This window comes from Mirounga angustirostris, unplaced genomic scaffold (assembly GCF_029215605.1).
Source record: "Mirounga angustirostris isolate CCGP_5_RB_7025 unplaced genomic scaffold, mMirAng1.0.hap1 SCAF_1, whole genome shotgun sequence".
Classification (NCBI taxonomy): domain Eukaryota; kingdom Metazoa; phylum Chordata; class Mammalia; order Carnivora; family Phocidae; genus Mirounga; species Mirounga angustirostris.
Genome location: NW_026991709.1, coordinates 4,091,388 through 4,115,586, shown reverse-complemented (window position 1 = coordinate 4,115,586; position 24,199 = coordinate 4,091,388). Strand labels below are relative to the sequence as shown.

The following is a 24,199-nucleotide window of genomic DNA, read 5'->3' as shown; positions in this document are numbered from 1 at the left end:
TTCTTTACCATTCCTGAGCCTGGCACTTGTCTCAGCATGGTGATTCTGATGGAATGGAATAGCACGGGCCTACTCTGGAACCCGACCTCCCAGCCTCGGCCTCGCTAAATAACCGGGAAGCAGTGAAAACATTCTGGGTGCATCCACATCGGATTATCTGTCCTGCTTTGTGTCTAAGCTTTAAAAACGCGTTTCTCAAATTCAAGTTTGCTTTCTCTTAATTTCCAAAGCTACCTCCCAGGGCCTGCAATGACAGACTGGCTAAAATGAGTGGAATGTGCCACTGATAAATCCCTTTCAGGAATTCCATTAAGGGAAGACTGGATCCCAACCAAGCGCTGGCTGGCTTGATGGAGCCCACAGGGGCAGGGATGGAGAGGGAAGGCCGCGAGAGGAGGACTGTGGGGATCCCACGGCAGCTGTAGGTTTGCAGAGGGCTGGGGCTGCTCAGGTTCAAGGGGGCTTATATATTCCCCAGCATGAATGAATGATTTTTGTGCTTCTTGGGAACCATCACGCTAAGGTGGATTTTCTTTTGGGTAAAGAGAAGATTGTTTCTAATACTCTGCCTTTATTTGAGGCTGTAGCCAGTCTTCTAGTGCGGCGTGGTGAGATTTTACCTTGCTCAGAAGGGCTCCTTGCTTGAGGCTGGGGCGTTTACAAAGGAAGCCCAATGGCCCTATGTTGCCGTGGAGAGCCCAGACGCTGGAGCGCTCCTCCCTTCCCCTCTGGGGCCACTTCTTGGGTCCTCAGTACTTGGTGGCTCCCTGGGGCAGGCAGGCAGGCCGGCCACCCACTCAGGCCCTTCGGTGATGAGGTCTTCTGGAACAGTTTTGATCTTCTGCTTCCTAGGCTTTGAAAGAGGCTTTGGAAACATGTGGAGGATGGGCCGGCTCCCCAACAGAATCGTAACAGAGGAACGCAGAGTGACCATGATCAATACCAGAGGGGTTGCTAGTTTACGAGGAGAACGTTAACATCCAAGAGTCTCAATGCTCCCCTTCTCGATACCCTGCATGGAAGCCCAACCATCCCCAGCTGGGACCTGCCATCAGGTTCACAAGGCGAAGGTGTGGCACCATCAGGCGGATGGCCCCTGCAGACGTGGCTTTGGTGGCCCAGCCAACATTGGCCTTGAGGTTTCCTTTTCTCCTCCGCTTCCATGGCCGGCCACCCTGTCACCTTCCCATCTGCAGCTTCTCTGTTCAGGCACGCTTACCTTTTGCCATTTTCCCAGAGAGTCTGCTTGTTCTGCCATCTGGTCTCCTTGAGGAGACTTTGCAGGGCTGTGCTCTGTTCAGTGGGGTGCTGCTGTCAGTCTCTCTTTTTGAAGACATTCTTGCCACCCTCATTTTCACCTGCCAGGTGGGTGCCCTCCTACCCTCCTTTAACACCCCAGATATGTTCATATCTTGAGAACTGCACGTTCTTGAGCTCAAGTCCTCTGTTATAAACCAGAACCTAATCTTCGGAGGCAAAGAAATAACCCAAGGTGACATTTTGCTGAACACGAAACCATTTCTGTTGTTTATAAATTGGCAGAAAGAAACGTTTAGTAACCATACACCTGCTCTTTTTGAGTTCAGTTCTGGAATCAACAGATTTGCTTATTTAAGGAACAAAGGTAACCACGTAGTCAGGGTAAATCTGACCCGTCCCATCCAGGGGTTTGTAGAAAGGAGGTGCATTCTCTATCAAATCCGTGCTGACCGGCTTCCAAAACCTTTGTAGGAAAGCTTACCTTCAAATGAAATCTATCTAATACTGAGTGTTTGGCTCATAATATGAGAAAAGGCACCAAGAGGAGTTTTCAGGGTCAAGGGTGGAGGCTGGCGTGCCTGCAGGAGCCAGTCTGACTCCAGCCATTAGCTTCACTTCTCACTCTTTGGCTGTGTTGTCAGCCACCTGCAGCCCGCTCTGTGAGTGGCATTCTGTGTCAACATGAAGACATGCCAGAGTGACTCTAAGACTCTTGTTATGTCCAACTGAGACCTATATTTAGAGTCCGAATCTTGGAGGCCCACGGGGGCCTCAAAGCTCCCTTAGTCTGACCTCCCTCCGGTGGAGCAACTCTTCTTGCTGTTTCCCCACCAACGGGTGGCCGGCCTCGGTCTGGGCGCTTGCAGCAGGCAGGAACTGCCACCTCCCCGCGCAGCCAGGTCCTTGCTCGCACATGGTGATTCTTAGAAAAGGCTTCTGTCTGTGGAGCTGAAACTGAATTTGAGTTCATCTGTTGATCCCAGTTCCGCTTTTTGGAACTTTGCAAAAACACTTACCACCTTGTTCTTGAAATAAACTCACAGATTAGGAAGAGAAAAGCCTAACCAAGTACAAAACAATAACCGCATGTATCAAGACCCAGGGCCACCTGAGAAGGAAGACACAGAAGCATGTGGCCCCTAGAGGAAAGGAGGCTCGAGTCCCCCTTTGGGCGCGGGCATCACCACGGCATCCTGGGGGGCAGGGCAGTGAGCAGAGCTCGTGCTCTCCGTCCCTCAACTGAGGAGTGGAGCTTCACAGATGGAGAGAACGTGAGGCCGTCTTTCTGTTTCTTTTATTGTCATCAGGCAACAAAAAGTCCCCTGCCTTCATATCTCGGTGGCCTGTCTTGAAACTGAATCTTTTTAGCAGGAGTTTTATGGGATTTCTCACTTATTTCTGCCCTCCCACTTTTTTAGGAGAAGTGCTTATTTATTTATTTTTTAATGAAAAGATAACTGTTCCCTAAGCACATGCTGTTGGCTTTAGCACGTTGCATCCTAAAGGGCTCGTGGGAAAGTCATGGGCGCGTATCTGCACGGACATCTCCCCCAGGAGTAAAGGAGGTTTCCAGGGAGGCAGATCTTGGATTCAGGCTTAAACCTCAAGTCGTAACTACCTGCCTCTCAACAAGCTCCACTGAGAACTACCTCCTTTTGTCATGTCCTAGGCGCAGGTCAGACGAAGTGTGTGAAATGTTCTTCGCCTGGGACATACACAGCCCCAGGCCCTGGTCACAGCCGAGGCAGCGCAGAGGGCCTCCCTACCTCCCTGGGGAGGCGGTTCCCAGATTTCCTACATGGGCTAGGCTGGCGGAGGGGGCACTTTCCTTCTCTGGCCTGGGTAGGAACTCGGGCCACCCGGGTGGGGACTGCGCTGAGCACTTCTGTCTGTCCTCACCCTCCAGGATGGGGGTATCGGGCCACCTGCCTTGCACCTGCACGTTCCTTGCAAGGGCCGCGAGCCTGGCTTGCTAGCAAAGAACGAATTCATTCTGGCAGCTTTCACCTGCACCTTCTCGGCAAAGTGAGGTTCTTTCCGCTTGCCTGGAGGAGGCTCTTCAGCGGGCTTTAAATACGGAGTCCCCCCCCCCCTTTCCCGGGCTGTACTGTGTCAACGCTGACTCCGCAGGGCTGCTGCCCCGGACGGGGGACGCACCTGCTCCCACATGCAGATCTGGCTGCGGGCCTGGGGGAGGCTGCCCGGAGGATTCTCGTGCGCCCCGGGAACCCTACATTCGCAAGGGCTGCTAGGGCCGCGCACGGCCCGGCCTCCAGCGCGCGCGCAGAGGCGGGCGGGGCAGATGCGGGCGGGGCAGGTGCGCGCCGCCGCGCGTGCGCAGTGGCCGCCGCCCGCCGGGGCGCCGCCCGCGCCGGGGTTACTCTCGGTCAGCGCTCGCGGGTGACCTGGGCGGCGCGGCGCGATTGGCTGCGCGCGGGGCGCTGTTGCTAAGGCGAGCCTAGGGGCGGAGCGCGGGGGGGATGCTGCGGCCCTGGGGGCGGCCGGGTCTCCGCCTCCCGGGCCCGGAGCCCCGCTGCCCTCGGGACCCCCGGCGTGCAGCCCCGGTGCTCCGCCCGGGCCGCGCGCGCTCCTGCCCGGAGCCCGGCTGGACTCCGGAGGAGACGTCACCAAAGTGGATCTGATGAATGGAGAGCATCTTCGCTCGATGATGATGATTTTGGTGTCCGTTTAAGCATAACTGGGAGGCTCGGCCGCAGTGGGAACAGCACAGAGACGTTGGGAAAGGCCAACCGCAGGGAACCGGGGTGTCCTGGGTGGTGTCTGCGTCCTTGTTCTTGCAAGCTTTCATCCTCAGCCTGGGGGGGGCTCCCGAATCTTCTAGACTTCTCTTTAAAGTGGAAGGTGGCGCCATCAGGTCGTTGCCTTTGAGACGAGCGACTTCTGGATCCCTGGAAAGGGTTCTTGTCTCCCGTCCAAGTGCTTGTCTCGTTTTGTTCCAGGCGCACCTGTACGTGGGGCCGAGCAGGTTGGGCGGGAAGCGCCGGCCCCAGCCCTGGGCCCTCCCTACCGTCAGTCAAGTCAGCCTTTAAGAACGAGCAGGGTGGCTTCTGGAATCCTGGAATTCCCCCTAGGAATCCGGAGCGGGGGATCCAGTAAGCGGGCTGGAATCCGGAGGGCCAGGCTGCTGCGGGGCTGCCTGCTGAGTCACTCCCATGCTGGGCGTGTCAGCCAGGCAAGGACAAGGAACCCCCGAACTCAACCGTGTGTTTTCTGGGGCATCTAGTACATCTTCGGTGAACCCGCAAACGTGGTGATAAACACAGCTTCTGCAGTTGGACCTGCGAATGGCGCGGTGGAATAGGGTGCCGTCTTTCACCCTCCCTGGGGACCGGGGCTTTCTCCGGACACATGCGGCTCGGGTGCATTTGGGCTTCATTTCGGTGTGTTATGAAACATTAAACAGCCTCACTCATAGGCTTTGCTCAACCCTTTGGGCTCCTGACTCAATGCAAGGAGACTAAGATCTAATGATTTTTCTCACAGTTTTGGGATTTACTGGGTTGCTTATTTGATTTTGTGACGGTAGCGTTGACCTTTTTGTAAACCAACATAAGGCCTACAGAGTTCCCAAGTCTCTGAGGTTTGCTGAGCTGAAGGCAGAATATACAGGAAATCAGACACGGTGGTGGGTAAGTTTCAACACCATAAATTCCCTTTTACGTTTTCCGGAGGATTTGCTGGTACGGAGGGTAATAACTTTTGCAAAAAGAAGGAAGTGCACATTTCTGATAACTGAGACGTTCCATTATCATGAACAGTAAAATACATGTTGCTAATGTAAGATCATACCATATACAAAAGTCTGGTTGAAAAGTGGGGGGCCCAGTGTTCGTGCAAAGGAAGCTTGCGGTTTTCCTGTTTCTAAGAGCTACACACCAGCTTGTCCAGAAAGTGGTTATGTCTTCAATGGTGTGAGCAGTGAGCCTTCTAACCTAATCTGCGTCTGGTCCTGCTTCCCTTAGGTTGTTAATGAATGTGCCACACGCTCTGGGCCAAAGCACCCCACTTTTCCTGCCTCTCATTTTTATCAGGCTCAGAGAGGAGGATGATCACAATCATCTTGTCTCTTTCTCTGTTCATAGGAATGTTCTGTGTGTCTCGATTTTGGAATTGGGTATGTCTCAAGGGCTCCCCTTGGGCCCCCTCCTGCTTGTCTCCAGAATCTTCTCTCTGAGGCCACTCTGCAGGGGTAGCCAGGCAGAACTGCTCCCAGTGTTTGCGTGGTCTTTTCCTGCACCATGCCCCCTGCCAGGAGCCTGCCTTGCCTCCGCAGGTTAGGGAAGCGTTCCTTCACCCACCCTTCCCTCTATGGCTTGTGCCTCCCTCCCATGGTCATGGCACTCAGCACACGATTTTGTGGTTTTCTTTTTCTCCACTTCCGAATAGGGCCTATATCAGTTACCCCTTCTCCCTGCGGTCCTGCCGTGGGCCTGGCTCAGTGGGCGCTCACTGCCAGTTGAACGAATGGACTAACAAAAGCCTAGGTCACAGTAGAGCATACGTTCACCCTGGAAGAGATCTCAGGACAGCAGGAGCCTCGAGGAGATGGGACACTTGGATCTTCCCTGGCTGTGTGGAAGCCCATGAGCCACCTCTGGCCGACCACCCAGGAGGAGGGGCTGCTTGCTGTTTCCTCGGGTCAGCCCAGCCCACGGCCTCACCTTACAGCACCCTGGAGGGGCAGGCTGGCAGGCAGGTGGGGGATTGGGTGGTGGTAGGTCTGGATTCTGGGCCAGGCCAGGCAGCCTGCTCTTGGATCCTGGCTACTCCCCTTCTGAGCCACGTGGTGTTGGGCCTCAGTCCCAGCATCTGCAGAATGGGGTGAGGAGAGTACCATCCTCAGGGGGTTGGAGCGGGGAGTGGCTGAGGCCCACCCACACCAGGAGCAGCGCGCAGCGGGGCGCTTCTAACCTAATCTGTGTCTGGTCCTGCTTCCAGGACCAGAAGCACACACTTCAGTGCCGTAGGACAGACTTTGCCCACGTGCTGGCTTCTGTGTTCTTGGCTTCATTGAGGATCTCACTCATGAATAAGAGCAATGATACCAGCAACCACATGGGAAGCTCTCCTCACCATTGCCTTGTGGCTCAGAGCAGGGAGGTTCTCTGTCCCTGAAACAGAGTGCCCTCCCTTACCCGGGACCCACGATCTCGCGTCCCGATGCCTCGGGCTATCGGCCCTGTCTGAGGAAGACCCCGTTGACAAGCATCCTGGGAGTTTTGCTCCAAGGGAATTTCTGTACTGTCCCTTATCTAAGGCATCTGGGCTTCCTGCTCATGGTTACTATCAGGACTGACCCCCATCATTTCAGGGATGCGAACAAATACCTTATTTAAGTCTTGTGTGTTTCTGTGGATGAGCTAGGCAGAGGTTCCATTATTTCTGGGGGGTCTTTCGAGCACTTTCAGCTCGCCGGCTCATGCAGGTTGCATTGCTGAGACTATTGACACAGAAGCATCTACACTGTTGTGACAGGATGGAAATTTCCACCATAGGAACAATGTTCCCAGCAACATTACACTTCAGAATTTGGCTCAGGAGTGAGGTTCATGTGGGTTATCTTACAAGGGTGCGAGATGTAATCAGGTGCTGCGCATGTTAGTCTTGTGGCTAGATTTTCATGGCTGCAAACTAAGGACGTCATGCCAACTGCTCGTGCACAGGCAGCCTTGGTGGGGCCGGCGGCCTCGCAGGCATGGGCCGTGGTAGGCCGTGGCCTCGGCGTGGCGGCTGCATCGCCAGCCTGTGGATCTCGTTCTTGCATTTGCAGATAGTAAGTGTGAAATCCTGTCAGGTTGTAGTTTTGTAAAAAATGCATATTCCTTCTTTTGAGTCATAAGTAAATGTGTAACAAGGCAGAGGTTAAGATGAACTGAGTGATACATGGGGCTTAGTTAGAATCTTCTTTCTTTCTCCTTCTTTCTTTTAATAAAAGGACCGCAGGTCCTGCACCTTCTAGCAACATGCGCTCTGTGGAGGAGGGTTGGGCTTGGGAATGTGGGCTCCAGAATGAGGGAGTGTGTGTTCGGAGCCCGGCTCTACCACCTACGGTCTGGGCAGCTGGGTGGGTTACCTCACCTCCCTGTGAAAGGCCATCGTCATCAGCACCATTGTCATCCATCTCATGGGATCAAATAACTTCATACATAGGAAGCGCTATGCCCAACATGGAGTGGATTTTTATTTTTATTTTTATTTTTAAAGATTTTATTTATTTATTTATTAGAGAGCGAGCGAGAGAGAAACAGCATGAGAGGGGACAGGGTCAGAGGGAGAAGCAGGCTCCCTGCCGAGCCGGGAGCCCGATGTGGGACTTGATCCCAGGACCCCAGGATCATGACCTGAGCCGAAGGCAGTCGCTCAACCAACTGAGCCACCCAGGCGCCCTGGATTTTTATTTTTTTAAGATTTTATTTATTTGGAAGAAAGAGAAAGAGTGGGGGGAGGTACAGAGGCAGAGGGAGGGAGACAGAAACCCAAGCAGACTCCCCGCTGAGTGTGGGGCGGACATGGGGCTCGATCCCATGACCCTGACATCACGACCTGAGCCGAAACCAAGAACTGGATGCTCAACCGACAGCGCCACCCAGGTGCCCCCCACAACATGTAGTGTTTAATAAACAGTAGCTACAATCCTTATGAATGGTTTTATATGTGACGTAATAATATAATCACAGTAGCCTAGAATCAATAGGCTGGATCAAAGCCACTTGGTTATCATTCTAAAACTAAGTTTGGGGTAAAAATCTTAGGCTTTAAAATAAGAGCAGCAGAGCTGGTTCATGGTGACACGTCACAGCTGTGAGCTCACGTGACCCTCACCTCGACCCCACAGGGGAGGGGAGAGGAGCCACGTGGGACAGCTGCGGTCATGGGTTGTAGGTCTTGTCTTAGAGGGAGGGTTGAGCCTTGTGTAGCCACCTTGGGCTTCAGGGCACTGGTGTAGGTAGGACAGGAGGGTGGAGGCATGACCTGCCTCGCCGCGTCCCCAACACCATGTGGGGCCGCGTGTCCACGTCATCGATGACAGAACCGTGTAAGCGACAGGTTCAGAGTTCCTGCGGGGGGCCACTGAGACCCCAGCCAGGATCGAGGCCAGCCTGGCCGACCCCCATGCTCCTCCTCTTTGCCCTTAGTCGTGTGAAGCAGATCCAGTGACCCACCCAGGCCCATTTCGTCCACTCCCTACATGAAAACGTTTCCTTCCTTCACACGTGTGCCCTAAAGCCCTGTTCCCAGGGAGAACGAGGCAGCGTGGTCAGAACAGACTCTCCCAGGCGCATGCACGGCTGTGACGGGTGCGGGCGGCACTCGTTCCCCCGAGTGACCCGGGGTGGAGGGGGGCCGTGGGGGGGGGGGGCGGGTGCGGGTAAGTCAGCCGCCTTGTCACTTTGTCAGCACAGGGCGTGGGTAGACTGGCCAGAGAGCAGGGGTCTGGGGGCCCGGAACGGCCTGGAAGGGCCACTCTGGCCGTCTGGTGTCCCTACACTCACTGTGACACCTTTGCCCACCTTCAAAAGTCACCACCTCTCAGGACACTGGGCAGCCGGGTTTCATGCAATCTAGTGCAAAATGGACATTCTTCACTGTCCCGTCAGCGAGCTCGCCGTCACCTGAAAAGGGAGGACATGTTAGGCCTGTGTTTCTATTGGGAGTTTGAAAATCTGTAGGGCTTTAGGAGGGTGGGACGAGGGTGCAGGGGCTGCTCGGCGTGCGGCACGGGGCCAGGCCTGGGCTTCTGAGCCCCACGTGGCCCGAGAGAGCCTGTCCATCCCCTCCCTGGGGACTAAAAGCTCCCTGTCCTCTGGGGCATCTCTGCAGGGAGAGCAGGCTTCGGGATGCTGGGGGAATTCAGCAAAATTATTATTCTTATTTAAGAGAGTACACGTGTATTTTTATCTTCATCTGATCCAGAGAGTATTTTAGACACTGCGCACTCACGCGCGTGCGCACGTGAGTGTGTGTGCGTGTGTGCGTGTGTGTGCTGGTTTGAGATATCACCGTGTGGGATAAAGAAGGTAAGTTTTCCTCCTGCTTATTTGTGAAGGCTGTGGAAGCCCCACGTAAAGCTGTTGTGAGCTCCATCGCTGTTGGGTTCCCGCACTGGCCAGTTCCACCATGAAATCTGGAAAGAGGGCCGTGTGAAGGGACGTGGGTCTGCTGCAGGGTCCCGGGCACTGGCGTGGGCAGGAGAGCAATGCCAGAGTAGACCCGGGGGGGTTCGTGGGTCTACAGGATGGGCCATCGGGCCCCGAGCTGCTCCTCGCCCCGCCCTGCGCAGGGCTCCACCACGAGCCTACCCGAGCCATCTGTCAGTAGTTAGTAATACTCCATCAGAATGAGGTCACATTTCCAAAATCCTCCGCACCAGCCCTAGGGACTTGGTAAAAAACACGGCGGTTGGGACAGTCATTGTTGCGCCAATAAATGGGCGCATCTAGAAGCCCTCCAAAACGTGTTCCCTTCTGCACTGCCTTCCCCATAGATGCTGTCTTACTTTGCAATCCCCACTCCCTTTTTGGCAAAGAACTTGAGCGTCTTCCTCGGCTCACAGATGGTAGATTCTGAATCGCAGGATTGTAATTCATGAATGTAAAAATCATCCGTGGAGCACAGAGGTGGTCCTAATGGTTGGAGCGTGAGTGGGGAGATCCCGAGGCTTCTCCCCTCTATGCTGAAGGGCAGGGGCTATTAGGACGGCATCCATGTCCCTGCCACAAAATAGTTGATGCGCGACAGTATCTCGTTTGGAAAAAACTTGCAGAGAGCTGGTGGTGACCTTTACCACCAGGGAAGCACCTGTGCCCGCAGAAAGCCCGGAGGCAGAGAAAACCCCAGGCTTGCTGGCAGAGCTGGAGGTTCAGAGAGGGTTGCTGACTTGGTGAGAGTCACACCAGGAGGGACGAGTAGAAACTAGAGTGTGAACTCCCTCACTTCCCTTCTTGCCATCTGGGGGTGACTTCCAAGGAGAAGACCTGTGCCTGGCAGGATCCTAGACCCCCAACCGTTGGCCCAGCTCTGCCCCCCAGATGCAAGTCAGACCCATCCTAGGAGCTGTGTTTGCTGAACCTGGTGCCCTGGGCTTCCTCTGGAGCTTGCTCCAGTCCATTCTGGACGCTCTGGACTTTTGTGTCAGGGCGTGTAGGATGGAGCAGACCTTGAGGATCAGAAGACTTTGGGAACTTCATAGATGGAAGAGCCAAAGAAAATGGGATTTATGTGAAAACTTGAGCCTTTCCGTTGGCTTGTGGATAAGCTTGATTTATAAAGAAGTCATTGGGTTGGCATTTTGAAGTCATAAAAATTAGAAGGGAGCTGGAAAGCGGCATACTTCTCCAGCTGACTTCAGGCGTCCCTGCAGATAAAGGGATTACCCATGGAGGGGAACCCCCGTTTGCTTCACCCTACTGCCTGCCAGAGCTCTCTTGTGGACAGTGGGGTCCATTCGTTGGTAAGCGGGGGCTTGCCTCGATTCCCGGCACAGAGGAGTGCCAACCAGGGTGCAGGAAGGGGTCAGGGCAGAGGGCAGAGCAGAAGCAAAGGCTGTGGGGGAGGCACAGAGAGGCCCACGAGGCTGGCAGGCAGCTGGGAGCCTCACTAGAAGCAGAGAAGATGGAGCAGCTCCGGGCTGGGATGCGGCCGGGCCAGGTGGGCCAACCTGCGGGGAAAACCAGGCAACCCAAGCATGTTGCTATGCGTTCCTGGACTCCACCCATCCTGGTGCACCTCCACAGCTGAGTGTCCTGGTGGAACTGGGAAGCAGAAGCACCGGGGGGGACCATGCCTGCACCTCTTCTCCCTAGGAGCATCCTGGAGTTAGGTCAGGAACGGTGGTCCCGGCAGGAGAGCCCAGGGCGGGTGGGGGAGGTAGCAGGCGGGCGGTGAGGGCGGGCAGGTCGCTGCTCCTTGGCCAGTGACCCCGACACCTGAGTGGCTTACTGTAGCCGCAGGTGTCAGCTTCGAGGTGAGTGACTGGGCCATCCCCGCACTTGAAAGGAGTAAACATGGGGATTTGTACAGGGGCTGTATGTACAAGGCAGTTTCTTAAGATGAAAAAGGGGTCATCAGGGGATATAAAGTAGGTTTTCAAAGGATGTATGGCTCTTGAGACCTTTTTCACTTACGATACTGGCAAAACAATGAAGCTGCTATAATAAATTACCTGTTAATGCATACTTTCATAAAGTAACCTCAGTTCCGTGCAAGAAGCGTCCACTGAGGTGCGGGGCGAAGAGAAGATAGTCAGGCACAGCGTAAACTCCCTGATGGAAAGGAATGCACTGTCTCATGAGCTTTTTTCAGTTTCCTTTTCATGATTTTGCCTTACAGAAAGTAAGAGATGTCATTTTGAGACACCCCGTGCAGACATTCGTGCTTGTCTATGTAATATGTACATGTATGCTTGTATTTATATGTGAGTATTTCTTTTTAAGTCAGGGAAAGAACTTAAAGATTCACAGAAGCCAGGCTTCTAGAAAATGAAGGCCCAGGCTGATGGAGTTCGGTTTAAGAGAAATCAGCTTTTGAGATCAAACAGTATCCTGGCCACATCCAAATTTATATCTCCTATGCATATGTTTATTTTGTTCTGAATGAGAAGGTGATGTATCATTGGCTACTATCAATCCTAAAGCCTCATGTAACCAGCTTAGGATAAGGTAAAAAAAAAAAAAAAGGCAAGCCTGGGGTCATAAAACAGTAAACCTGACCATGATTTTTAAACTACACTAGGAAAACCCGTTCTACCGCAAATCAGACAGGATAAGGTAAGAGATGTGAGGTGTTATACACTCTTGAGAAATAATTTCTAGCCAACACTTTTTCTGCTTCTTGATGAATTTGCTTCTGAGTAATTTTTGGGGGAAAACATGTTTGAATTTTTTCCCCCATTCTCATGACGGGGATAAAGCATCTACTCATCATTCATCGAATTTCTTACTAATCATCTGTTATAAGCAAAGTATTTTTGCTAAGTGTTGGGGAGGGAAGTAAGGATAAAGCATGGCCCTCGAGGAGTTTAGATTTCCCTGGGACAGGGGGTCATGGGAGGTGGGGCAATGCAGGGGAAGGGTCCTGGGAACTGGGAGCAGAGCGGGGTGGATGTCAGTACCACTGTGAAGAAGCTGGGGCAGGAGACAGATGTGTAATGAGCCCAGATCCCCAGAAAAGAAAGGGGTCAGACCCGCCTGGATGGCCCCGCTGAGCGCCCGGCCGTGGTGTTGGATGGACTCTGGACCAGGCTGTATGGTTTAAGTTCTGGCTTCCCATCTGCTGGCTGCGGGATCCGGAAGGTTATTTATCTCTCTCCATGCCTCAGTTTTCTCATCTGTAAAGTGGAGGCGTTAAAGTACGTCCCACGGAGGGTGGTGTGGGAATCAGTTAAGTTAGTACATGTGGGAGCATAGAATGGTGCAGTCACCACCGTCCTATCACGGAAGCAGTCCCAGATCCAGAAAGAAAGAAGCAGAAGGCATGGAACCACAGGGCAGTGAGAGATAGGACGGGGGGCTCCCGCTAAGGGAGGGAAGGCGAGTACGCGTCCGGGACGTGGAGTGGGATTCTGACTGCAAGCCGAGGGACCGCGGACCACAGGGGACAGTGGGAAGGACAACAGGAGGGGAGATGCCTGGAAGGAGGTGTGATGAGCCCCATTTGGGCGGATCGTCTTTCTCCTGATTGGTGCCTGCTGCGGGGCTGATTGGTGGTGCCGGCCGCCCTGCTGGGGGGGTGCTGGCCGGGGGCCCTGGGGAGTGTGGCGCCTCTGGCCACATTTTGAAGGCATTTCAATGGGCAGAAGCCAGATTCAAACCCACCTTGCTGTCCCTGTCCTGCTGAGTGCCTCATTGGTCTCTGTTCTCCCAGGGCGGGGGGAAGGGGGGCGGCGGGGGGAGGGGTGGACATCCTGCGCAGAGATGAGGCCTCTGGGCCAGGCGGCTGCAGACCCTGAGGAGACAAGCTCAGACTAGCTCCTGGGAAGTGGGCCCCGAAGATGGGCACCGGGGTGTCCAGAGAACGAGTCCGTCCGTCTAGGGTCAGTGCCCGGTCTCTCGCTGCTCAGGAGTTCTCCCTCTGGCCGCGCATGATCCTTGCAGTTGACTTCTTGGGGCCAACATGCTGTTGGCACACAATGCGTGTCTGTATCGGAGTCTCCTGCCTACCCGGGGGACCAGCCACCTGCGGGGGACGCGAGGCCAGAGCTCACAACAGGAATGACAGCAGTCTGACCCCCCGCCGCGCTGCCGGGCACCGTGCCCCACCGGACCCCCAACCCTGGCGCCGTGAGGGGCTGGATGGCCCTGTCCCCGCGGCAGGGGAGCCTGGAGGAAGCCAGGAGGGGGATCTGACCAGGTTGCCTCCAGGCCTGCTGCTTTGACTCTCAAGGTGGTGAATGAGTTGGCAAGAGGAACAAACAGATGAAGATGGCCCAGTGGCTGGAGGAAGAAGACGTTTAGGGGGATGGTGGGCTGTACTCACTGAGACCCAGCCCAGTGCCAGAGGCCCCTAGTCCTCATCTCGTTTCCTCTTCCAAGCAGCACCTGGTAGGTGTTATCCCCAGTTTATAGATGAGAAAACAAAGGCACACAGAGATGTATTAGTTGCCCCAAGCCATATGATAAACAAGGATAGATTTAGGATTTGAGCTATGGCCGGTCACCCTATAAAGGTCACTCTGTTCTCAGGCCATATAACTGGCAGGAGCCATCACAGAGAGGGCATTCTCTGAGGTGAAGTGCCCCAGCCAAGGCATGTTTGGGAGACCCCAGCAGACTGACCTGTTGTGCGAGGACAGTTGAAGTATTGGGTGATGGGAGATGGGCCTAGAAGGGCCAGTTGTAAAAGGAAGGCCTTGAACCCTAGGCCGGAGCACATGGAGCTGATCCTGGATGAAGATAGTGGGGCCTCATCTGGAGGGGTCCCCAGGAGGCTCAGGATGCCACCCGGAATCCCCACTGGTCCAGAGGGTGCCATGCTTTCACTCATGAGACTGACACACCCCACGGGACGAATGCCGAGCCTGCACGCGTGTGGAGGGCCCTCCCTACAGCGGTCTAATCTCAAAGAGCAGGGCAAGTTCATGAAGCAGGTAGGGGTCAGGAGCATGCCCAGCTTGGCAGTCACCTGGGTCATGGCCCTGGGTCCTTGGAAATCCCAAATGTGGAAATGCAGCCGTCCTCTGAACTGCTTCTGAAGCTGTCCCAGAAGGTCCCTCGGATGTGGCCACACACGGCAGCGAGCAGCTGAGCTATCCCCAGCTCTGCGCGCTCCTCGCAGGAGAACGAGCGGTTGGCTGCCATTTTCTCTTTGAGAAATGTCATCACCATGAGCATCAGGGAGAGCGGTAGAGCCGAGCGCTTGTCAGCCCAGGCTGCTTCTGGAAGCCGTCCAGGGCCCTCTGTACCCACAACTGCGCATGTGCTGATTTTTGCTTTGTTTTTCCTTTCTCCTTCAGAGTTGGAATTTGGGATGGGGAGTGCAGTTGGTTGGTATATCCCAGCAGTGATGATGACTTTTGTTAAATAGACCCCGCGAAGCACGAGTCGGCCCAGGAGGACTGGGGAGTCTCAGAGCGCGAGGCAAGCACGCGCTCGGGCCACTGCGACCTGTGTTATGCGGGTCCGGCCTGGCTGACGGGGCAGAGTGGTCAGACTTCTAGGCGATCCTGTTTGAGGGTCTCCGCGGTGGCTTTTGTGAGAGTGTGTGGCTTCTGGTCAGAGTCGTACTGTGGTTTCTCCTTAATGAAGGTGACATGAGTGTCCCAAGGTCAACTTATTCACAGAAGAGCTGCTTGCAAGGCCAGGGGCCACTTCCTGGTGCAGCGACTGCAGGGGGAGGGACCATCCCTGTTGGAGAAACTCCGCCGCCACCGCCTTGAGGTTCATCACTGGGATTTGAACCCACGGCGTCTCCAAGGGCGGGTGCCCAGAGCAGGTCACAGGACCAGACCTGGGCTGAGCTGGTGCTCGGTGGGGAGAGCACGCCCAGCCACTGCGGAAGGTGGGAGCAAGCCCCCGGCCACGCCAGGCGCCGTGCAGTCGGGGCACAGGATAATAATGCCCATTTCATGGTTTTCTTGCCCAAAGCCCTCCGTTAAAGGGCCCCTTTGGTTCACGTTAGGGAGAAAGGCCTCCATTTGACCCTCCAGGGTGTCCATATCCCACTGACCCCCAGGCCCAGAGCCCCGCACACGGAGGAGCTGGGCGAGCACCCTTGGTGGCACGACTAGCTTCCGGGGGCCACGAAAGGGGAACTGCATTCAGCGACTCTGCCGAGTGGCCCCTACTGCCCTGCTATCCTCCGAGGCTGCAGAGTAACTCGGCTTTGAGGGACAGGCAGGGACCCTGCGTTGTGCAGGAGGGTTCCAGGACGATGGGCTCACCACCTTACTGTTGGGGCAGGAGGCCAGAGGGGGGTGTGCTCTTCCCCGGGGTGCTCGAGGGACACCGAGCACCGTCTCGCGTGGGATTTGTGGACGTTGCCATTTCAAATACTTAGACCCAAGCAGGCAGAAAGAAGGAGGGAGCTGCTTCTGCCTAGAGCCGTGCAGAGGTGGAACCCCGGGAGGGCGCTGGGCTGGGGCGGCGGACGGACAGACGGAGGGACTGATGGGTGGACAGAGGACACGGACCGTGAGGGAGACCACCGACCCGGGATGATGCTGCTGAGAGGCTCTAAGGAAGGAAGGATGGAAAGGACTCCGTTTTGAGTCCATCAAAGTCAGGCCCCGAGGAAAGGCCTCCCAAAGCTTGGCGCTTTGTCTGCGGTCCTGCTGTGGCGGCCGCGAGGCCCCGGGCAAGCCAGCGGGCGATTGTCGTAGTCGCACAGGTCACGGTGCGGCTCTGGAGTGGACCGGGCTTGCTGCCCCGGCATTCCCTGGGGTGGTAGAGGGGGCGCCGCGCCGTGTGCGTGGTTTGGGGACACACGGTAACATCCTCACGTCACGAGTGGCTCTTGCTCACCCCAGCTCGTGTTGCGACGCCCGGCTGCGCAGGCCTGGCTCCTGCTACTGCTGTCAGTTCAGAGCCCTTGCAGTGTTTCAGAAGGTGCACAAAACAGGAGAACGAGGTTTGATCTGTGGGTGTGGCCTTGCCACTTAATAAGGAGAACTGAGACGGGGGTGTGAAGGCCCTTGGGCATCCCAGGGGAAACACGAGTAGGGTAAAAATGAAATGACCCGGGTGTATAGGAATATGGACTTTGGTCCTTTTTGCCTTGAGGTTGCTCTTGGAGAGGGAGAAGGAAGGGTCTGGAGAGTGAGGGTCAGTTTTCAGCAAGAGAGCCTTTTAGCTCTGGGGCGAAGAGTAGTGGGGAGGGGGAGGGGGAGGAGGGGGAGGAGGGAGAGGGAGGAGGGAGGTGTGCAGCGGGGCTTATTTTACAAACACTGGCCTCCAGGGAAACATGACAACGTGGGTGCAGAAACCAGGTACACGCTGTTGTTCTCGGATGAGCACGATGTGACACTTGGGGATTATTTGGGACCTTACTGGCAGTTTTGGCCCCATTTGAATAATCAGAAGGATTTTTTTTTCTTCTTTTTTCTTTTTTTTCTATTGTTCTAGCCAGGTTTAGAAGTGTGTGAAAAAGACCAGTTCTGCTTTTAGAAGTATAAAAATAACATAGTGATAAAAACCTGCTTCATGCCTGACAGGATGTAAATGACTTCTATCTATTCTTCAGTGCCTGCAATGGGGCTGCTCACGGCCGATCCTCAACAATCCGGCTGGCGTGGGCGTGCTGGGCGTGTGTGTACATGGTGGGGTGTGCATGCATGTGTGCGTGTTTGTGTGTGTACATGGTGGGGTGTGTGTGTGTGTGTGTGTGTCCATGTTTATTCCCTGGCTCTTTCTAATTTGCCTGGGGCAAAGAACATCTCTGCGAAATGAAACCCCTGCTCAGTTTGAGGGAAGATGCTGTGTCAGGCTCTGCACAATGATGAACTTGGGTCTGACGCCTGCCGTGAGCATGGCGCGTGCAGAGGGGATTCCCTGTCTCGGGACCCCGCGGCTGTTTCTGTGGGAACTGTGTGGGAACCTCAGCGACCGTCTGGTTGTCTAGGGAAAGAAAGCTGCACGTGACTCACATCTAGAAGTTACTAGTGCCAGGAGGGGTTTTATCCTGGGGAAACTGAGGCCAGGATGGGTGGGCGGCCTGTCCGTGGCTACTCCCTAGTCCTGAGCATGGCTGGATGGGCCCCTGGGCTGCCTCTTACCGCCTTGCTCTTCCCTGTCCTCGTCTTCCTGTTCACATTTAATGGCACAGAGTTTAATCTGTTCCTTGAACCTCATTATGAAAAGTCTACACTGGGGAATGTGTTCTAACCAGGCTCTGTGCCATGTGGGCTACCCAAGAAAGTCAGAGTGACACTGGATGGAAGAAGGACTTCCTCTGGAAGAGTTACCAGATGGCAGCAGGCATCTCTTCTAGAACAGCCCGGGGCTTCGCTCTCGCAGCGTAGACCGTCCATCAAGCCGCCCCTCGTGAAGGCTTGCTGGCTTTCACATCATGTGCACAGAGTGGAGTGGGGTGGGGGAGTCATCGTCGGGGGGTGCAGGTGGGCGTGAGCTGGGGTGAGTAGGGCGGGGCTGAGCGTAGGAGTGTCCGGGCGCTGCTGGAACTCATCGCTGCCCACGGTGGCTTCACACAGCACACGTGCATTGTCTTCAGGTTCTGGACGTTAGGAGTCCAAAATCAGGGCTGGGTTCCTTCTGGAGGCTTCCAGGAAGCACCTTCTGCTTGCCTCTCCCAGCTTTCCAGTGGTTACACTCCTTGCCTTGCGGCCCCTTCCCCTGTCTTCAAAGCCAGCAGGTAGCGTCTTCAGATTTCTCTTTCCCCAACCTCTGCATCCTTGGTCGTATCTCCCGGTACTGCCTCTGCCCCGCCTGCCTCCCTCTTTCCCTTAGAAAGGCCCTTGTGATTATTTTGAGCCTGACTGGATAATCCAGGATAACATCTCCATCTCAGGATCCTTATTGTAATCCCATCTGTAAAGTAACAGATGCTAATGATTAGCATGTGGACACTTTTGGGGGCTATTATTCTGTCCACTAGAGCGGTGGAGCGCAAATCCCCCCATCCCTCCCTCCCTCCCTCCATTCTGTCTCCCCTCCCTCCCTCCCCCATCCCCCCAGGCCCATCCCTCCATCCCTGTCTCCCTCCATACCTCGCACATCCACTCCCTCCCTCCCCCATCCCCCCACCCCCATTCCTCATTCCCTGTCTCCCTCCATACCTCCATCCATCCAGAGTTCTCACCCTGAACTCCCAACACTCAAGGCCTGAAAAACCCCCAAAGCAGTTGAGGATTGCTTTGAAGGAATGTGTTTCTAGTGTACCTAGGTGAGCTTTGGAGACATGAACTAGAACATTCTATCAGAGAATGGGCCCTGAGGTCACCTTTCCTTGTGCTCCCATGGAAGTGGGGCCCCTGGTAGCAGCTGCCCTGAGGGCCCGTGATGAGGTGGCCCCTGAGGGTGACTCCGGAGACTGTGGCCGGGATGCCCCCCACCCCCAGCAGCGTGGCTCCCTAGCTAGGTTGGTACCTGTGGGAGGTCTGGGAGTGATGGGGACCAGCAGCCGTAAAGCCGTCCATCAGTGAGCACTGACAGGCCGTCACCGGTCCTGCTAATGAGCTGGGTCTCAGTCGGCGTTCTCCTGGCCCCTGGGTGTAGAGTGAAGCTCGCTTCCTCTCAGAGCTGCCTCGGCTCTCCTGTTCTCCCCGGAGCAGGGGCACCCCATCCTTACCTGGCCTTCCCTCAACCTTGCAAGCACTCCTGCCCGAGAGAAATGACGTGGCAGGAGCCCAGCTGCCTGGGTGCCAGGCCAGCCCCACTCCGAGGTTCTGCAGCAGGTTCACAAACTGCGGCCTGGGGACCGAAAGTGCCCACCTCCTCTGTTTGTAAGTAAGGTTTATTGGAACGTGGCCTATTCTGGGTGACACAGCCACCTCGGCAAGGTCTTGAGTGAGGGAGCAAAGCCGGGACGGTGGCCCGTCTGTGGCCTCTGCCTGCAGGGCTCCACGCACCACGATGGTCTGTCCACACTCATGTTTGTGGCGTGCTGGGCCCGCAGGGGTCAGCGTGCTGAACTCTCAGGACGGCATTTGACGTTCGGACGACGGCAGAACCAGCTCTGCTCTCCCGGGGGACCCACTGCTGCTCTTGGCCGCCCCGCACAGGGCGACAGCGCGCCTTTGCTTGGTGCGGCTCAGAACCAGACGCGGGGGTTGAGCGACCCTGGGACCTCTCTAGAGACAGCCGCCGCTTCGGAAGCCACAGCTTGCGAACCCAAATCTGAGTGAGCCGGTTGCTTGCTGGAATTTGCGGGACGAACTGCTTATTATTTTCTGCAGGCAACCGGGATTGGGAGCCCAATGGGTCCCCAAGGGCTCAGATGGCATTTTACGGAAAGAAGCACCTGAAGGGCAAGGGAGGATTGACTGGCTCAGAGCTCTTTGGATGCACACAGGGGGTTTTGGCCTTAGCTTCTGAAACATGACCCAGGTGGCATCGTTGGCGTCCGGCAATGGGGTGATTTCGTCTTTTGGGGAAGGAAGGCGTGTCCTGTCTTCCCGTTCTCTGGGAAGTGCTTCCTGCATAGCAGACTGAAGGCACATTCCCGAGGTGACCGACCTCGGTGATTTAATGGGAGCCGCCCACCCATGGGAGCCGCTGCAGCCCCCCAAGCCGCTCAGCTGCATTCCCGGCCCTGGCAAAGGCTCGTGCCCCGGGGGGAAGACACTTCTGGGGTTGGGCAATGTGGATGGAATGTGGGCTTCTCTGCTGACCTGCTCTGTGACCTTGGGCAGGTCATTAACCCTCTCTGAGCCCTTGCTTCTCGTCTGCCAATTACGGATCGTGTGCACCCAGGGCTGTACTCTGAGCTTCTCCTTCGAGGGCTTGTTTCTACAAAAGGAGACATCTGCGTGCCCCGCACTCAACTGAAGTTATGCTGCTGTGTGTCCCCTGACCCTTGTCGGTGGGACAGACACCGTGTCCCTCTAAAGCACCGTGCGCTCACCTGGGTTTGGGTGCTAGAGCTTTGCCAGCATCCTCTGAGATGGGAAGGCCCGGTGTCCGAGCAGGGTTCCTGTCCTTGTGAGGGAGGGACCAGGCACTGTCCTCTCTGTCTTTGTCTCTTCTCTCCTCTCCTCTCTTGTCTGGGTTTTGCTTTGGTTTCTGGACTGACTGTTTGAGAGACGGGCTGCCCGCACCTTGCGGGGGGCTGATGGGCATTGCTTGGCCCTGCCCCTCTGTGGTTTCTGTCCCTGGGATCCTCTGAGCATCACAACCCCGACCAGAAGCATCAGGACAAGCCACCGTGTACACGAGTGTCCACAGCACACGGAGGAGGAAGCAGGCGGCCCCTCCACTGTGCCCAGAACTGGGCTGGGCGGAGCTCCTGGGCGGGAAGTAGGGCACCTCCATTTCGTATTTCTCTAAGGGGACAAGTGCAAGGCTCTGCAGCCGAGGACGATTTTGTTACATAAAGACAGAGTTGTGCACGTGTGGGACACCCACAAACGCCACTCTACGGGGATTCCCGGTCCCCCAGCACCAGACCGAGGTCCCCACCTCCACGTGTGCACGTGGACCCCTGCGGGTCCAGAAGTAGGACAGAGAGGTGACTTCTTCACTTTCCACTGTCGCTTTTGTGATTCTTCTATCCCAAACGTGTGTTTGTTGTTTCTAAGAAAAGCAGGTTTCTGATATTCGAGAGGGGCAGCCCCGAGCTGCGTCTTGCCCCTTCTCGGCTGCCCGACCCTGTGCAGGCCCCTCACGGGAGGACCCCTCCCAGCCAGCCTGCCGCAGGTCCCCTGTCCTTTCAGGCTGTGCTGGGAACCAGCGTCCCTCCCGGAGCCTCGAGTCCTGAGCCTCACGAGCCTCGCACGACTGGCCGTGTATCGGCGCAGCCAGCCCGGGGGTTCATGGGCAGACCCACCTTCCCACTCGCTTGGTGTAAATGACAAGACCACAGGCTACACCCCAGTGGCCCACCTTCTCCCTTGAAAGGGCCTGCTGCGCCCACAGCCCTGCATCCTTGGTACGCCTCCTGGCGAGCACAGCCTGAGTGAGTTGTGCTATTATCTGGTGCACAGTGTGCACCCCGATACCAAGGGACAGGCCCGGGTGCTGTCAGAGGATCCCCTGTGGGCGCTGCCCCGAGGGAAAGGGCCTCTCAGAACCCCGGGATGCGGGGCCGCCCCCAGGCCAGCAGACTGCACTTGGCCTCCAAACGGCCGGTGGCCAGCTCGTGGTCATCTCAGGGACTCACCTGCATCCTCAGGTGGTCCCTGATTCACAGAACAGCCTAAGGGAGGGTTTGCTCGAGGGTAACCCCGGTCCTGACCTGAACCGCCAGGAAGCCAGCCACAAACGAACAGACGCCCGCCCGGCATTAACGCTCCCTCGGTGATGTCATGCAGGTCCCCGTGGCCCAGGCCCCGGGGTGCCTGACGGGGGCCCCTGCACCAGGAGCTTGACCTTGCAGAGGAGAAGCCTCTGCTGTCCCCCAGCTTTTCCGTGTGTCTGTCCACCGAGGGGCAGACACAGACTCTATGCTTTGGGGTCCCGGCCCCTCCCCGCACTGGTCTCCCTTGGCTCTGGTGCCTGTTAGCTGACCTGAGTCACCTTCGTCCCGGGGGTAGGCATGTGAGCGCCTCCTCCAGACTGCGCATGTGCGCTGTTCCTCTACCCCTCTCCCACCTCGGTGACTGTCAGCCCTCCCCAGGCGACTGTCGCTGTCCGTAATGAGGCAGATCGCAGGGCCACAGCTTGCTGCCTCTCTCTCCTGCCTGAGGAAACTGGTCCTCGGGCACTCCCTGTCCAAATCGAGGTGGCACCTGGTGACCGGTGGGAGTGGAGGTGTCTCATCTGTGAAAGACGAGTAGACCACTGGGCGAGAACTCCCCAGGCCCACGCAGGTGTGGGGGTGCAGGGAGCAGACGGCCAGAACAAGGGGCTCCGTGGGGCGCTTCACTCGCCCCTGTAACCGTTGGGGGGGGGGGGTCAAATACTTCGTTTGCATGATTGTGACCATTGGAGGGTCTGCTCTGAGGATGTTTCTCAGGAACTGAGAAAATGTCTCTGAATTAGGAGTCTTTACCTGCGGTCCAGTTGCTTCCATTTTGTTTATAGCACATCGAACAGTCCCCTCGAAGAAAGATTAACGTGGCTCTGTGTGGGGTGTGTTTTCCTCTGATGCAGCTCCCGGATGGAGGCTTTGCAGAAGTTCCAGAGCAATTTGATGTGGCTGCAGCATGAGAAACTCTTAATTCTTAATTAATTAATGCTATTTTAATTATTTAATTATAAGGTAACGCTATGTGAATCGATTTTACACGAATAGTTTATGTGAATATAAAGTATAAATAAATGAAAGAAGAATCATTTGATTAATAAAGGCGCTTGCTCACCGTCATGGGGGCGGAGGCAGCATGGCGGGTGGCGTGGCCCTGGGTTAACATCTGTTCACACTGGCTCTGGGGTCCTGGAGGAGGCACCTGCTTCCTCGTCCCACCAGGAGGTGGATTCCTCGTAGGCCAGACACCGCGCGTGCAGAGCTCAGAGCTGCCAAGGGGAACCGCGAGGGGCAGCTGAGGAAGGGGGCACATAGGAGGCTGACTTTCTCACCCAGAGCTCGCATGAAAAATCTTGCTTTTAGTCTTGGTTGTGTCTTTAGCGTATTTATGGGTTTGTCCTTCCTGTGTGGGGGTCGAACCCATGGACCCTGCGATGGCTGGGAATGAATGTGATGTGCTTTCTGCAGGATACAAGACCCTCCTGAAAGGAATTTCCGGGAAGTTCAACAGCGGGGAGCTGGTGGCCATCATGGGGCCCTCCGGGGCTGGGAAGTCCACGCTCATGAACATTCTGGCTGGGTACAGGTGAGTAGAGCTGTGCTTCTGACTTGGACGGGGCAAAGCTGCCTCTCTGCGGGGTTGGAGAGTAGCTGCCCGGTCTGTCCTGTCACTTCTTAAGATTCTGCACAGACTCCGGTGAGGCCTGTGGGGTTGAGCATTAAGAGGCCTTAGGATTGGGGCGCCTCTGTGGCTCAGTCGGTTCAGGGTCCGACTCTTGATTTCGGCTCAGGTCATGATCTCAGGGTCATGAGATCAAGACCCGCATCAGGCTCCGAGCTCAGCGGGGAGTCTGCTTGAGATTCGCTCTCTCCCTCTCCCTGCTCTCTCTCAAAAAAAAAAAGATTAAAAAAAAATGTGAGGTGAGCAGCAGGAGAACCGTCAGACAGGGGCCCGGGGCTCAGGTGCTCTGGCCTGGGCCTGTGTTAGCCCCTGACGTCCTGCCAGTGTCTTTGCTGGGAGAGCGGCTGGAAAAATGAATCTTTCCAAGTGTTAAATTGCCCTCTTAGAGCCTCTGTTCTCCGCTCTCGGGCTCCCATTTGCCAACATTAGCAAATACTGCTAATACTACTAATAATTTCATCTCCTGGAAAAAAAGACAAATATCACCCCTTTCCTCAGGACCTCTGAATTACTCTTTAATGCCAGAAATTAGGATTTTTTAAAAACCTCCCGTATGACAAGTTTCTGCCTGTTGCATTCACATCGAAAGCTTGAAGCTGATGCCCAGCATCATGGGGGTGCGTGGCAGGGGTGGAGGGCAGACACTTTCAGCATGTCCACACCCACAGCCGCTGCCTGGCCGGGGGTGCTCAGGCAGCCTGGGGCCGCCGACCGCTGCCTGGAGGTGCCTGGGCCCCAAGCCTGGCCCCAAGGGTGGCCAGGGGATCCCGGCCCATGCCCTGGAGGAACGAGCCCAAGGTCGCAGTACTGGCCGGGATGAAGTTGGAAACCAGACGGGATTGCACTGGTCTCCACAGCCCCTTGGTGTTTCTGTGCTCTGGGACGTCTAGGAGGCAGGTCCTCAGGGGGATGCCTGTGGCTTCCACCCCCTCCCCGGGGCTG

General features: G+C 55.9%; 1 protein-coding gene across 2 annotated transcripts in view; it reads left to right on the top strand.

Annotated features, from left to right (window-relative positions):
• The window catches only part of LOC123863166 (ATP-binding cassette sub-family G member 1), a 53,453-nt gene that overhangs the window by 11,991 nt on the left and 17,263 nt on the right, over positions 1–24,199 (top strand). For both annotated transcript variants that reach the window (XM_045902419.3, XM_045902418.3), the window contains exon 3: positions 23,044–23,161. In XM_045902419.3, the coding sequence (XP_045758375.1) occupies positions 23,044–23,161 (118 nt within the window). The remainder of the gene's footprint in view (positions 1–23,043; positions 23,162–24,199) is intronic.